The following is a 15,770-nucleotide window of genomic DNA, read 5'->3' as shown; positions in this document are numbered from 1 at the left end:
ATTTTCGAAAAATAAAATATGAGAGATATTCCTTCCGGAATACCGCCAATAAAATAGGGAAAAAGTTTCGAACAAAAAATGTATGGCGCACTTTTTGATTGGTCCAGCGGATGCTGAGCTACACTCAAATAAATTTAGGAAAAAATTTCGAAAAATTAAATTTTAGAGATAATCGTTCAGGAATACCGCCAAGGCCTTTAGTAAATAGTAACGAACAAAAAATGTATGGCGCACTTTTTGATTGGTCCAGCGGATGCTGAGCTACACTAGAAAACAAATTTGGAAAAAATTTAGAAAAATTTAATTTGCGAGATAATCGCGCCGGAATACCGCCAAAGTCATTAAAAGAAAGTTCTGAACAAAAAATGTATGGCGCACTTTTTGATTGGTCCAGCGGGTTCTGAGCTACACTCAAATAAATTTAGGAAAAAATTTAGAAAAATTAAATTTGCGAGATAATCGCTCCGGAATACCGCCAAAGTCATTAGAAGAAAGTTCCGAACAAAAAATATATGGCGCACTTTTTGATTGGTCCAGCGGATGCTGAGCTACACTCAAATAAATTTAGGAAAAAATTTCGAAAAATTAAATTTTAGAGATAATCGTTCAGGAATACCGCCAATAAAATAGGGAAAAAGTTTCGAACAAAAAATGTATGGCGCACTTTTTGATTGGTCCAGCGGATGCTGAGCTACACTCAAATAAATTTAGGAAAAAATTTCGAAAAATTAAATTTTCGAGATAATCGCTCCGGAATACCGCCAAAGTCATTAGAAGAAAGTTCCGAACAAAAAATGTATAACGCACTTTTTGATTGGTCCAGCGGATGCTGAGCTACACACAAAAACATTTGGGTAAAATTTTCGAAAAATAAAATATGAGAGATATTCCTTCCGGAATACCGCCAATAAAATAGGGAAAAAGTTTCGAACAAAAAATGTATGGCGCACTTTTTGATTGGTCCAGCGGATGCTGAGCTACACTCAAATAAATTTAGGAAAAAATTTCGAAAAATTAAATTTTAGAGATAATCGTTCAGGAATACCGCCAAGGCCTTTAGTAAATAGTAACGAACAAAAAATGTATGGCGCACTTTTTGATTGGTCCAGCGGATGCTGAGCTACACTAGAAAACATATTTGGAAAAAATTTAGAAAAATTTAATTTGCGAGATAATCGCGCCGGAATACCGCCAAAGTCATTAGAAGAAAGTTCTGAACAAAAAATGTATGGCGCACTTTTTGATTGGTCCAGCGGATGCTGAGCTACACTCAAATAAATTTAGGAAAAAATTTCGAAAAATTAAATTTTAGAGATAACCGTTCAGGAATACCGCCAAAGCCTTTAGTAAATAGTAGCGAACAAAAAATGTATGGCGCACTTTTTGATTGGTCCAGCGGATGCTGAGCTACACTAGAAAACAAATTTGGAAAAAATTTAGAAAAATTAAATTTGCGAGATAATCGCTCCGGAATACCGCCAAAGTCATTAGAGGAAAGTTCTGAACAAAAAATATATGGCGCACTTTTTGATTGGTCCAGCGGATGCTGAGCTACACTCAAATAAATTTAGGAAAAAATTTCGAAAAATTAAATTTTAGAGATAATCGTTCAGGAATACCGCCAAAGCCTTTAGTAAATAGTAGCGAACAAAAAATGTATGGCGCACTTTTTGATTGGTCCAGCGGATGCTGAGCTACACTAGAAAACAAATTTGGAAAAAATTTAGAAAAATTAAATTTGCGAGATAATCGCTCCGGAATAGCGCCAAAGTCATTAGAAGAAAGTTCTGAACAAAAAATATATGGCGCACTTTTTGATTGGTCCAGCGGATGCTGAGCTTCACTAGAAAACAAATTTGGAAAAAATTTAGAAAAATTTAATTTGCGAGATAATCGCGCCGGAATACCGCCAAAGTCATTAGAAGATAGTTCTGAACAAAAAATGTATGGCGCACTTTTTGATTGGTCCAGCGGACGCTGAGCTACACTCAAATAAATTTAGGAAAAAATTTAGAAAAATTAAATTTGCGAGATAATCGCTCCGGAATACCGCCAAAGTCATTAGAAGAAAGTTCCGAACAAAAAATGTATAACGCACTTTTTGATTGGTCCAGCGGATGCTGAGCTACACTCAAATAAATTTAGGAAAAAATTTCGAAAAATTAAATTTTAGAGATAATCGTTCAGGAATACCGCCAATAAAATAGGGAAAAAGTTTCGAACAAAAAATGTATGGCGCACTTTTTGATTGGTCCAGCGGATGCTGAGCTACACTCAAATAAATTTAGGAAAAAATTTCGAAAAATTAAATTTTAGAGATAATCGTTCAGGAATACCGCCAAGGCCTTTAGTAAATAGTAACGAACAAAAAATGTATAGCGCACTTTTTGATTGGTCCAGCGGATGCTGAGCTACACTAGAAAACAAATTTGGAAAAAATTTAGAAAAATTTAATTTGCGAGATAATCGCGCCGGAATACCGCCAAAGTCATTAGAAGAAAGTTCTGAACAAAAAATGTATAGCGCACTTTTTGATTGGTCCAGCGGATTCTGAGCTACACTCAAATAAATTTAGGAAAAAATTTAGAAAAATTAAATTTGCGCGATAATCGCTCCGGAATACCGCCAAAGTCATTAGAAGAAAGTTCTGAACAAAAAATATATGGCGCACTTTTTGATTGGTCCAGCGGATGCTGAGCTACACACAAAAACATTTGGGTAAAATTTTCGAAAAATAAAATATGAGAGATATTCCTTCCGGAATACCGCCAATAAAATAGGGAAAAAGTTTCGAACAAAAAATGTATGGCGCACTTTTTGATTGGTCCAGCGGATGCTGAGCTACACTCAAATAAATTTAGGAAAAAATTTCGAAAAATTAAATTTTAGAGATAATCGTTCAGGAATACCGCCAAGGCCTTTAGTAAATAGTAACGAACAAAAAATGTATGGCGCACTTTTTGATTGGTCCAGCGGATGCTGAGCTACACTAGAAAACAAATTTGGAAAAAATTTAGAAAAATTTAATTTGCGAGATAATCGCGCCGGAATACCGCCAAAGTCATTAGAAGAAAGTTCTGAACAAAAAATGTATGGCGCACTTTTTGATTGGTCCAGCGGATTCTGAGCTACACTCAAATAAATTTAGGAAAAAATTTAGAAAAATTAAATTTGCGAGATAATCGCTCCGGAATACCGCCAAAGTCATTAGAAGAAAGTTCCGAACAAAAAATATATGGCGCACTTTTTGATTGGTCCAGCGGATGCTGAGCTACACACAAAAACATTTGGGTAAAATTTTCGAAAAATAAAATATGAGCGATATTCCTTCCGGAATACCGCCAATAAAATAGGGAAAAAGTTTCGAACAAAAAATGTATGGCGCACTTTTTGATTGGTCCAGCGGATGCTGAGCTACACTCAAATAAATTTAGGAAAAAATTTCGAAATATTAAATTTTAGAGATAATTGTTCAGGAATACCGCCAAAGCCTTTAGTAAATAGTAGCGAACAAAAAATGTATGGCGCACTTTTTGATTGGTCCAGCGGATGCTGAGCTACACTCAAATAAATTTAGGAAAAAATTTCGAAAAATTAAATTTTAGAGATAATCGTTCAGGAATACCGCCAATAAAATAGGGAAAAAGTTTCGAACAAAAAATGTATGGCGCACTTTTTGATTGGTCCAGCGGATGCTGAGCTACACTCAAATAAATTTAGGAAAAAATTTCGAAAAATTAAATTTTCGAGATAATCGCTCCGGAATACCGCCAAAGTCATTAGAAGAAAGTTCCGAACAAAAAATGTATAACGCACTTTTTGATTGGTCCAGCGGATGCTGAGCTACACTAGAAAACAAATTTGGAAAAAATTTAGAAAAATTAAATTTGCGAGATAATCGCTCCGGAATACCGCCAAAGTCATTAGAGGAAAGTTCTGAACAAAAAATATATGGCGCACTTTTTGATTGGTCCAGCGGATGCTGAGCTACACTCAAATAAATTTAGGAAAAAATTTCGAAAAATTAAATTTTAGAGATAATCGTTCAGGAATACCGCCAAGGCCTTTAGTAAATAGTAACGAACAAAAAATGTATGGCGCACTTTTTGATTGGTCCAGCGGATGCTGAGCTACACTAGAAAACATATTTGGAAAAAATTTAGAAAAATTTAATTTGCGAGATAATCGCGCCGGAATACCGCCAAAGTCATTAGAAGAAAGTTCTGAACAAAAAATGTATGGCGCACTTTTTGATTGGTCCAGCGGATGCTGAGCTACACTCAAATAAATTTAGGAAAAAATTTCGAAAAATTAAATTTTAGAGATAACCGTTCAGGAATACCGCCAAAGCCTTTAGTAAATAGTAGCGAACAAAAAATGTATGGCGCACTTTTTGATTGGTCCAGCGGATGCTGAGCTACACTAGAAAACAAATTTGGAAAAAATTTAGAAAAATTAAATTTGCGAGATAATCGCTCCGGAATACCGCCAAAGTCATTAGAGGAAAGTTCTGAACAAAAAATATATGGCGCACTTTTTGATTGGTCCAGCGGATGCTGAGCTACACTCAAATAAATTTAGGAAAAAATTTCGAAAAATTAAATTTTAGAGATAATCGTTCAGGAATACCGCCAAAGCCTTTAGTAAATAGTAGCGAACAAAAAATGTATGGCGCACTTTTTGATTGGTCCAGCGGATGCTGAGCTACAGACAAAGATTTTGGAAAAATTTTCGAAAAATAAAATTTGTGAGATATTCCTTCCGGAATACCGCCAATAAAATAGGAAAAAGTTTCGAACAAAAAATGTATGGCGCACTTTTTGATTGGTCCAGCGGATGCTGAGCTACACACAAAAACGTTTGGGAAAAATTTTCGAAAAATAAAATATGAGAGATATTCCTTCCGGAATACCGCCAATAAAATAGGAAAAAAGTTTCGAACAAAAAATGTATGGCGCACTTTTTGATTGGTCCAGCGGATGCTGAGCTACACTAGAAAACAAATTTGGAAAAAATTTAGAAAAATTAAATTTGCAAGATAATCGCTCCGGAATACCGCCAAAGTCATTAGAAGAAAGTTTTAAACAAAAAATGTATGGCGCACTTTTTGATTGGTCCAGCGGATGCTGAGCTACACTCAAATAAATTTAGGAAAAAATTTCGAAAAATTAAATTTTAGAGATAATCGTTCAGGAATACCGCCAATAAAATAGGGAAAAAGTTTCGAACAAAAAATGTATGGCGCACTTTTTGATTGGTCCAGCGGATGCTGAGCTACACTCAAATAAATTTAGGAAAAAATTTAGAAAAATTAAATTTGCGAGATAATCGCTCCGGAATACCGCCAAAGTCATTAGAAGAAAGTTCCGAACAAAAAATGTATAACGCACTTTTTGATTGGTCCAGCGGATGCTGAGCTACACACAAAAACATTTGGGTAAAATTTTCGAAAAATTAAATTTTAGAGATAATCGTTCAGGAATACCGCCAATAAAATAGGGAAAAAGTTTCGAACAAAAAATGTATGGCGCACTTTTTGATTGGTCCAGCGGATGCTGAGCTACACTCAAATAAATTTAGGAAAAAATTTCGAAAAATTAAATTTTAGAGATAATCGTTCAGGAATACCGCCAAAGCCTTTAGTAAATAGTAGCGAACAAAAAATGTATGGCGCACTTTTTGATTGGTCCAGCGGATGCTGACCTACACTAGAAAACAAATTTGGAAAAAATTTAGAAAAATTAAATTTGCGAGATAATCGCTCCGGAATACCGCCAAAGTCATTAGAAGAAAGTTCTGAACAAAAAATGTATGGCGCACTTTTTGATTGGTCCAGCGGATGCTGAGCTACACTCAAATAAATTTAGGAAAAAATTTCGAAAAATTAAATTTTCGAGATAATCGCTCCGGAATACCGCCAAAGTCATTAGAAGAAAGTTCCGAACAAAAAATGTATAACGCACTTTTTGATTGGTCCAGCGGATGCTGAGCTACACTCAAATAAATTTAGGAAAAAATTTCGAAAAATTAAATTTTAGAGATAATCGTTCAGGATCACCGCCAAAGCCTTTAGTAAATAGTAGCGAACAAAAAATGTATGGCGCACTTTTTGATTGGTCCAGCGGATGCTGAGCTACACTCAAATAAATTTAGGAAAAAATTTCGAAAAATTAAATTTTAGAGATAATCGTTCAGGAATACCGCCAAAGCCTTTAGAAGAAAGTTCTGAACAAAAAATGTATGGCGCACTTTTTGATTGGTCCAGCGGATTCTGAGCTACACTCAAATAAATTTAGGAAAAAATTTAGAAAAATTAAATTTGCGAGATAATCGCTCCGGAATACCGCCAAAGCCTTTAGTAAATAGTAGCGAACAAAAAATGTATGGCGCACTTTTTGATTGGTCCAGCGGATGCTGAGCTTCACTAGAAAACAAATTTGGAAAAAATTTAGAAAAATTTAATTTGCGAGATAATCGCGCCGGAATACCGCCAAAGTCATTAGAAGAAAGTTCTGAACAAAAAATGTATGGCGCACTTTTTGATTGGTCCAGCGGACTCTGAGCTACACTCAAATAAATTTAGGAAAAAATTTAGAAAAATTAAATTTGCGAGATAATCGCTCCGGAATACCGCCAAAGTCATTAGAAGAAAGTTCCGAACAAAAAATGTATAACGCACTTTTTGATTGGTCCAGCGGATGCTGAGCTACACTCAAATAAATTTAGGAAAAAATTTCGAAAAATTAAATTTTAGAGATAATCGTTCAGGAATACCGCCAATAAAATAGGGAAAAAGTTTCGAACAAAAAATGTATGGCGCACTTTTTAATTGGTCCAGCGGATGCTGAGCTACACTCAAATAAATTTAGGAAAAAATTTCGAAATATTAAATTTTAGAGATAATCGTTCAGGAATACCGCCAAAGCCTTTAGTAAATAGTAGCGAACAAAAAATGTATGGCGCACTTTTTGATTGGTCCAGCGGATTCTGAGCTACACTCAAATAAATTTAGGAAAAAATTTAGAAAAATTAAATTTTAGAGATAATCGTTCAGGAATACCGCCAAGGCCTTTAGTAAATAGTAACGAACAAAAAATGTATGGCGCACTTTTTGATTGGTCCAGCGGATGCTGAGCTACACTCAAATAAATTTAGGAAAAAATTTCGAAAAATTAAATTTTAGAGATAATCGTTCAGGAATACCGCCAAGGCCTTTAGTAAATAGTAACGAACAAAAAATGTATGGCGCACTTTTTGATTGGTCCAGCGGATGCTGAGCTACACTAGAAAACAAATTTGGAAAAAATTTAGAAAAATTTAATTTGCGAGATAATCGCGCCGGAATACCGCCAAAGTCATTAGAAGAAAGTTCTGAACAAAAAATGTATGGCGCACTTTTTGATTGGTCCAGCGGATTCTGAGCTACACTCAAATAAATTTAGGAAAAAATTTAGAAAAATTAAATTTGCGAGATAATCGCTCCGGAATACCGCCAAAGTCATTAGAAGAAAGTTCCGAACAAAAAATATATGGCGCACTTTTTGATTGGTCCAGCGGATGCTGAGCTACACACAAAAACATTTGGGTAAAATTTTCGAAAAATAAAATATGAGCGATATTCCTTCCGGAATACCGCCAATAAAATAGGGAAAAAGTTTCGAACAAAAAATGTATGGCGCACTTTTTGATTGGTCCAGCGGATGCTGAGCTACACTCAAATAAATTTAGGAAAAAATTTCGAAATATTAAATTTTAGAGATAATCGTTCAGGAATACCGCCAAAGCCTTTAGTAAATAGTAGCGAACAAAAAATGTATGGCGCACTTTTTGATTGGTCCAGCGGATGCTGAGCTACACTCAAATAAATTTAGGAAAAAATTTCGAAAAATTAAATTTGCGAGATAATCGCTCCGGAATACCGCCAAAGCCTTTAGTAAATAGTAGCGAACAAAAAATGTATGGCGCACTTTTTGATTGGTCCAGCGGATGCTGAGCTACACTAGAAAACAAATTTGGAAAAAATTTAGAAAAATTAAATTTGCGAGATAATCGCTCCGGAATACCGCCAAAGTCATTAGAAGAAAGTTCTGAACAAAAAATGTATGGCGCACGTTTTGATTGGTCCAGCGGATGCTGACCTACACTAGAAAACAAATTTGGAAAAAATTTAGAAAAATTAAATTTGCGAGATAATCGCTCCGGAATACCGCCAAAGTCATTAGAAGAAAGTTCTGAACAAAAAATGTATGGCGCACTTTTTGATTGGTCCAGCGGATGCTGAGCTACACTTAAATAAATTTAGGAAAAAATTTCGAAAAATTAAATTTTCGAGATAATCGCTCCGGAATACCGCCAAAGTCATTAGAAGAAAGTTCCGAACAAAAAATGTATAACGCACTTTTTGATTGGTCCAGCGGATGCTGAGCTACACTCAAATAAATTTAGGAAAAAATTTCGAAAAATTAAATTTTAGAGATAATCGTTCAGGATCACCGCCAAAGCCTTTAGTAAATAGTAGCGAACAAAAAATGTATGGCGCACTTTTTGATTGGTCCAGCGGATGCTGAGCTACACTCAAATAAATTTAGGAAAAAATTTCGAAAAATTAAATTTTAGAGATAATCGTTCAGGAATACCGCCAAAGCCTTTAGAAGAAAGTTCTGAACAAAAAATGTATGGCGCACTTTTTGATTGGTCCAGCGGATTCTGAGCTACACTCAAATAAATTTAGGAAAAAATTTCGAAAAATTAAATTTTAGAGATAATCGTTCAGGAATACCGCCAAAGCCTTTAGAAGAAAGTTCTGAACAAAAAATGTATGGCGCACTTTTTGATTGGTCCAGCGGATTCTGAGCTACACTCAAATAAATTTAGGAAAAAATTTCGAAAAATTAAATTTTAGAGATAATCGCTCCGGAATACCGCCAAAGCCTTTAGTAAATAGTAGCGAACAAAAAATGTATGGCGCACTTTTTGATTGGTCCAGCGGATGCTGAGCTACACTAGAAAACAAATTTGGAAAAAATTTAGAAAAATTAAATTTGCGAGATAATCGTTCCGGAATACCGCCAAAGTCATTAGAAGAAAGTTCTGAACAAAAAATGTATGGCGCACGTTTTGATTGGTCCAGCGGATGCTGACCTACACTAGAAAACAAATTTGGAAAAAATTTAGAAAAATTAAATTTGCGAGATAATCGCTCCGGAATACCGCCAAAGTCATTAGAAGAAAGTTCTGAACAAAAAATGTATAACGCACTTTTTGATTGGTCCAGCGGATGCTGAGCTACACTCAAATAAATTTAGGAAAAAATTTCGAAAAATTAAATTTTCGAGATAATCGTTCAGGAATACCGCCAAAGTCTTTAGTAAATAGTAGCGAACAAAAAATGTATGGCGCACTTTTTGATTGGTCCAGCGGATGCTGAGCTACACACAAAAACATTTGGGAAAAATTTTCGAAAAATAAAATATGAGAGATATTCCTTCCGGAATACCGCCAATAAAATAGGGAAAAAGTTGCGAACAAAAAATGTATGGCGCACTTTTTGATTGGTCCAGCGGATGCTGAGCTACACTCAAATAAATTTAGGAAAAAATTTCGAAAAATTAAATTTTCGAGATAATCGCTCCGGAATACCGCCAAAGTCATTAGAAGAAAGTTCCGAACAAAAAATGTATAACGCACTTTTTGATTGGTCCAGCGGATGCTGAGCTACACTCAAATAAATTTAGGAAAAAATTTCGAAAAATTAAATTTTAGAGATAATCGTTCAGGAATACCGCCAAGGCCTTTAGTAAATAGTAACGAACAAAAAATGTATGGCGCACTTTTTGATTGGTCCAGCGGATGCTGAGCTACACTAGAAAACAAATTTGGAAAAAATTTAGAAAAATTAAATTTGCGAGATAATCGCTTCGGAATACCGCCAAAGTCATTAGAAGAAAGTTCTGAACAAAAAATGTATGGCGCACTTTTTGATTGGTCCAGCGGATGCTAAGCTACACTCAAATAAATTTAGGAAAAAATTTCGAAAAATTAAATTTTCGAGATAATTGCTCCGGAATACCGCCAAAGTCATTAGATGAAAGTTCTGAACAAAAAATGTATGGCGCACGTTTTGATTGGTCCAGCGGATGCTGACCTACACTAGAAAACAAATTTGGAAAAAATTAAGAAAAATTAAATTTGCGAGATAATCGCTCCGGAATACCGCCAAAGCCTTTAGTAAATAGTAGCGAACAAAAAATGTATGGCGCACTTTTTGATTGGTCCAGCGGATGCTGAGCTACACTCAAATAAATTTAGGAAAAAATTTCGAAAAATTAAATTTTCGAGATAATCGCTCCGGAATACCGCCAAAGTCATTAGATGAAAGTTCTGAACAAAAAATGTATGGCGCACGTTTTGATTGGTCCAGCGGATGCTGACCTACACTAGAAAACAAATTTGGAAAAAATTAAGAAAAATTAAATTTGCGAGATAATCGCTCCGGAATACCGCCAAAGTCATTAGAAGAAAGTTCTGAACAAAAAATGTATGCGGCACTTTTTGATTGGTCCAGCGGATGCTGAGCTACACTCAAATAAATTTAGGAAAAAATTTCGAAAAATTAAATTTTAGAGATAATTGTTCAGGAATACCGCCAAAGCCTTTAGTAAATAGTAGCGAACAAAAAATGTATGGCGCACTTTTTGATTGGTCCAGCGGATGCTGAGCTACACTCAAATAAATTTAGGAAAAAATTTCGAAAAATTAAATTTTAGAGATAATCGTTCAGGAATACCGCCAAGGCCTTTAGTAAATAGTAACGAACAAAAAATGTATGGCGCACTTTTTGATTGGTCCAGCGGATGCTGAGCTACACTCAAATAAATTTAGGAAAAAATTTCGAAAAATTAAATTTTAGAGATAATCGTTCAGGAATACCGCCAAGGCCTTTAGTAAATAGTAACGAACAAAAAATGTATGGCGCACTTTTTGATTGGTCTAGCGGATGCTGAGCTACACTAGAAAACAAATTTGGAAAAAATTTAGAAAAATTAAATTTGCGAGATAATCGCTCCGGAATACCGCCAAAGTCATTAGAAGAAAGTTCTGAACAAAAAATATATGGCGCACTTTTTGATTGGTCCAGCGGATGCTGAGCTACACACAAAAACATTTGGGTAAAATTTTCGAAAAATAAAATATGAGAGATATTCCTTCCGGAATACCGCCAATAAAATAGGAAAAAAGTTTTGAACAAAAAATGTATGGCGCACTTTTTGATTGGTCCAGCGGATGCTGAGCTACACTAGAAAACAAATTTGGAAAAAATTTAGAAAAATTAAATTTGCGAGATAATCGCTCCGCAATACCGCCAAAGTCATTAGAAGAAAGTTTCAATCAAAAAATGTATGGCGCACTTTTAGATTGGTCCAGCGGATGCTGAGCTACACACAAAAACATTTGGGAAAAATTTTTGAAAAATAAAATATGAGAGATATTCCTTCCGGAATACCGCCAATAAAATAGGAAAAAAGTTTCGAACAAAAAATGTATGGCGCACTTTTTGATTGTTCCAGCGGATGCTGAGCTACACTCAAATAAATTTAGGAAAAAATTTCGAAAAATTAAATTTTAGATATAATCGTTCAGGAATACCGCCAAAGTCTTTAGTAAATAGTAGCGAACAAAAAATGTATGGCGCACTTTTTGATTGGTCCAGCGGATGCTGAGCTACACTCAAATAAATTTAGGAAAAAATTTCGAAAAATTAAATTTGCGAGATAATCGCTCCGGAATACCGCCAAAGTCATTAGAAGAAAGTTCTGAACAAAAAATGTATGGCGCACTTTTTGATTGGTCCAGCGGATGCTGAGCTACACACAAAAACATTTGGGAAAAATTTTCGAAAAATAAAATATGAGAGATATTCCTTCCGGAATACCGACAATAAAATAGGGAAACAGTTTCGAACAAAAAATGTATGGCGCACTTTTTGATTGGTCCAGCGGATGCTGAGCTACACTAGAAAACAAATTTGGAAAAAATTTAGAAAAATTAAATTTGCGAGATAATCGCTCCGGAATACCGCCAAAGTCATTAGAAGAAAGTTCTGAACAAAAAATATATGGCGCACTTTTTGATTGGTCCAGCGGATGCTGAGCTACACACAAATAAATTTAGGAAAAAATTTCGAAAAATTAAATTTTAGAGATAATCGTTCAGGAATACCGCCAAGGCCTTTAGTAAATAGTAACGAACAAAAAATGTATGGCGCACTTTTTGATTGGTCCAGCGGATGCTGAGCTACACTCAAATAAATTTAAGAAAAAATTTAGAAAAATTAAATTTTAGAGATAATCGCTCAGGAATACCACCAAAAAAATAGTCAAAAAGTTCTGAACAAAAAATGTATGGCGCACTTTTAGATTGGTCCAGCGGATGCTGAGCGGAAAAGAATTTCTCGAAAATTTAGTTTTTTGAATTTTTTTCTCATATTTGTTTGAAGGTAGCTCAGCATCCGCTGGACCAGTCAAGAATTGCGCAATAGATTTTTTGTTCGATACCTTTTTGTAAAGACTTTGTCGTTATTGCCGAACAGTTATCTCGAAAATTTAATTTTTTGAAAATTTTTCATAAGTTTATTTGAGTGTAGCTCAGCATCCGCTGGACCAATCAAAAAGTGCGCCTGACATTTTTTGTTTGAGACTCCCGTGTTTAGACATTGGTGATATTTCCAAACGATTGTCTCGCAGATTTAATTTTTCGAAAATTTTTATTACCTTTTTTTGAATGTAACTCATCATCCGTTGGACAAATCAAAAAGTTCGCCATACATTTTTTGTTCTAAACTTTTTGTCTATTTCAATATTGGTGCTCCTGTACAATTAGCTCTCAAATTTAATTTTTTTTAATTTTGTCTAAACTTTATTTGGATCTAGCTCAGGATCTGCTTGTCCAATCATAAAGTACGCCGCATACATGGAGAGAAAAATTAAGTTGCAACAACCGGAGACTCCTGTTGAAACTACTTGACCGACGCAGGCGTGAACGCAAGTACCGATACACAAGTCAGTACAATTTGGTAGCCAGTCAGTTTTGTCCTGGCTGTCTCAAGTAGTATCATTTGAGCAGGGAAATGCTTGGTCGGTATCTCCTGAGAACACCAATAGCTGCAATTAAAGACCCAAGTCAAAACAGCCTGGCTCCCTAGTTATAACTACTTGATTTTATAAGATCAACATGACGACTTAAAAGAAAGCAGTTGGAACTTTTTTTTTCTCTGCATGTACATTTTTTGAAGCTAACTTCCGGGTTAAGACTTTGGCACTATTCCCGGAGCGTTTAATTAGGAATTTTAAAAAATCACAAATTTCATTTTGACCTAGCTCAGCATCCGCTGGAGCAATTAAAAAGTGCAAAATATTTTACAGTTTGAGCGAAAATTTTGTAAAGAGCTATTAATTCTCGTATTAATTACGAAAAAGAATTCGTTGCTGCAATGTATATTTTTTTATGAATAAATTTTTGGACAAAATATTATACCTACTCTCGTATATGTCCGAGCATATGTCAACGTAAGGTCATACTATTTTTAAGTTCTACACAAAATTTTAGTCTAATCTATCAAACATTTTGCGAAAAATCCTGCGGAGAATATTTAGGTACATGTTAACTCTTTGAGGACCAAATTATTTCTTAAAAAATGGCGATTTTTGATTTTTAAACAAGTTTTTCAGCGAAACTAATTAAGGTTTTTTTCCTCAAAACCAGAGTTTAGAATTGGAAATTTTTTAGACTAAATGAAAAACATTGTTCTAATATTTAGTTTTAAATATCAAGGAACTTATGCTTAAAATATCAAAAAAATGTTTATGTTGCCTGAAAGCAAAAATTGTCCTCAAAGATTTAAATCATAAAAATCACATGACCTTAAATCTTAATGTTTTAAATATTCGCATTATTTTGTAAATTTTGAATTCGTATACTTTTTTGGAAGATTACTGACACGTGGAAATGAGAGTTTGAGTAACTGGATGACTTGATTTCACAGGTCTATGTTTAATTGCAGTTACGGGATTGGAGTATTGAATTATTTCATCGTCTTGAAGAATAGCAACGTTCTCTCCAGATTTGAAACTAAATAATCTGATAGCACCATTCACAAGTCCTATAGCCAACAATTGATGGTTTTCAGTATAAGCGATGCATAGTATCTCCTTTGTTTCTGGTCTAAAAATTCGATTTTAAAATTAATAATTAAAAATGTTCCACAGTTGCACTTTTTAAAAATGACTGAAACTATTCATATTCCTGATTAATTTAAAAACAATTGTTTTCGCAAATCGAATAATTATTACAAAATCCAAAAAAATATTAGGTATCCTGAATTTTTCAACTTTCATTTCTGTCCAAGAATTTGAAAATTTATTCATCAACACAACGAGTAAAATTCAAAGACACTGGGCATATTTTATTAATTTATTATAATTTCTTGGGCGAAAATGAAAGAATAAAAATTTAGGATATACCTGTCATTTTTAAAATTTTGCTAATTAATAATTAAAAAATAAATTAAAAATATGTTAATATTACATTTCATGTAATATCCGAATTTCTCCATCCACTATTAATCCTTCATTTTCTTCAGATTTTTGTTCCTTCTCTTCTGCAGTACTAGCGTTTTGTAAATGAGCAAATGATTTTTTAAGATTTGAACTGATTCGTGGTTTATTGATTTCATTTACAATTATCTCGACATTTTCATTGCTTTCTGTACTTTGAATTTCTTCTTCCATATTTTTAATTTTTTTTATAGGTTATTCGTATAACCGAATAGATTTTCAAAGGTTTTTGTGCAAATAAAAAAAGAATTGAATTGCATATTTTGTAGGAAAAACTTTAAAAGAATTCGATTACAATAACTTGCATTGATTTAGTTTTAGACGTTTTAGTAGATAGGAGTTAGCTTTTTTGAAAAATACATTTTAAAATTCAAGAATGATAAACTTACAATGAGTTTCAATATAAAAACTTGTCTTTGCGATTATTTTCATTATGATTAAAAAAATACTTGGAAATTTATTTCATGTTAATATTGTGTTATTATATTATAAACTTATGAATTAAGGTTATAAATTTTTCCATAGAAATTTATCTCCATTCGAAACATGTCAATTGAGTTATGTAAATATTGATTTTCTTTTTGTTTTAAACACAAGTACAAAATTCAATGAGGTTTTCATTATAATTCCTATAAGTTTCATCGATTATTGAGAAATTTTGTTTTAGTTCAAAGAAAAACGCAAAGATGTCTCTACTTTGTCCATTTGAATGCAATATATTATTCGTATTTTATGAACATTTTAAATTTTTAATTAAAACAATTTTAAATACTTAAATTTTTTTATTTACTAATTGTTTAAGAAAATTTTGTACATTTATTACCTAGAAGCTTTTTTTAAAATCAAAATTTTGACTATTATTCAAATAATTTATTTTTGTTTGAAGTTCAAATCATTACAAATTAAATTTGTTAATATATTAACATATCTTGATATTTAAAATTTATTTTTATCATAAATCTACACAAATTAAAAGCAGGTTTTTAATTTAAAAAAAAAAATTTTATTTTAGTTTTAAATTTTATTTCAACATTTTATTTTGAATTCTGCTTTTTCTCTCTTGAAAAAAGTCTTTGAAATTCAATTCTGAATAATAAAATAAAAAAAAAAAGAATGTGATAAAAAGTAAAGATTCAGTCAATGATAGAAGTGGAAAAA

At 33.4% G+C, this 15,770-nt stretch overlaps 1 protein-coding gene across 2 annotated transcripts in view; it reads right to left on the bottom strand.

The window, feature by feature from the left end:
• The window catches only part of LOC127289427 (uncharacterized WD repeat-containing protein alr2800-like), a 45,194-nt gene extending 30,046 nt beyond the window's left edge, over positions 1-15,148 (bottom strand). For both annotated transcript variants that reach the window (XM_051317360.1, XM_051317362.1), the window contains exons 1-2: positions 14,584-15,148; positions 13,997-14,220 (exon numbers count right to left, since the gene is read on the bottom strand). In XM_051317360.1, coding sequence (XP_051173317.1) covers positions 13,997-14,220; positions 14,584-14,786 — 427 coding nt within the window. In that variant the 5' untranslated portion in view covers positions 14,787-15,148. The remainder of the gene's footprint in view (positions 1-13,996; positions 14,221-14,583) is intronic.
• Positions 15,149-15,770: the final 622 nt, after the last annotated feature.

This window comes from Leptopilina boulardi, unplaced genomic scaffold (genome assembly GCF_019393585.1).
Source record: "Leptopilina boulardi isolate dan_hultmark-lab unplaced genomic scaffold, ZJU_Lbou_2.1 LbouV2_408, whole genome shotgun sequence".
Taxonomy (NCBI): Eukaryota; Metazoa; Arthropoda; class Insecta; order Hymenoptera; family Figitidae; genus Leptopilina; species Leptopilina boulardi.
Note: the sequence above shows the minus strand (reverse complement) of the source record. Positions and strands in the feature narration are given on the sequence as shown.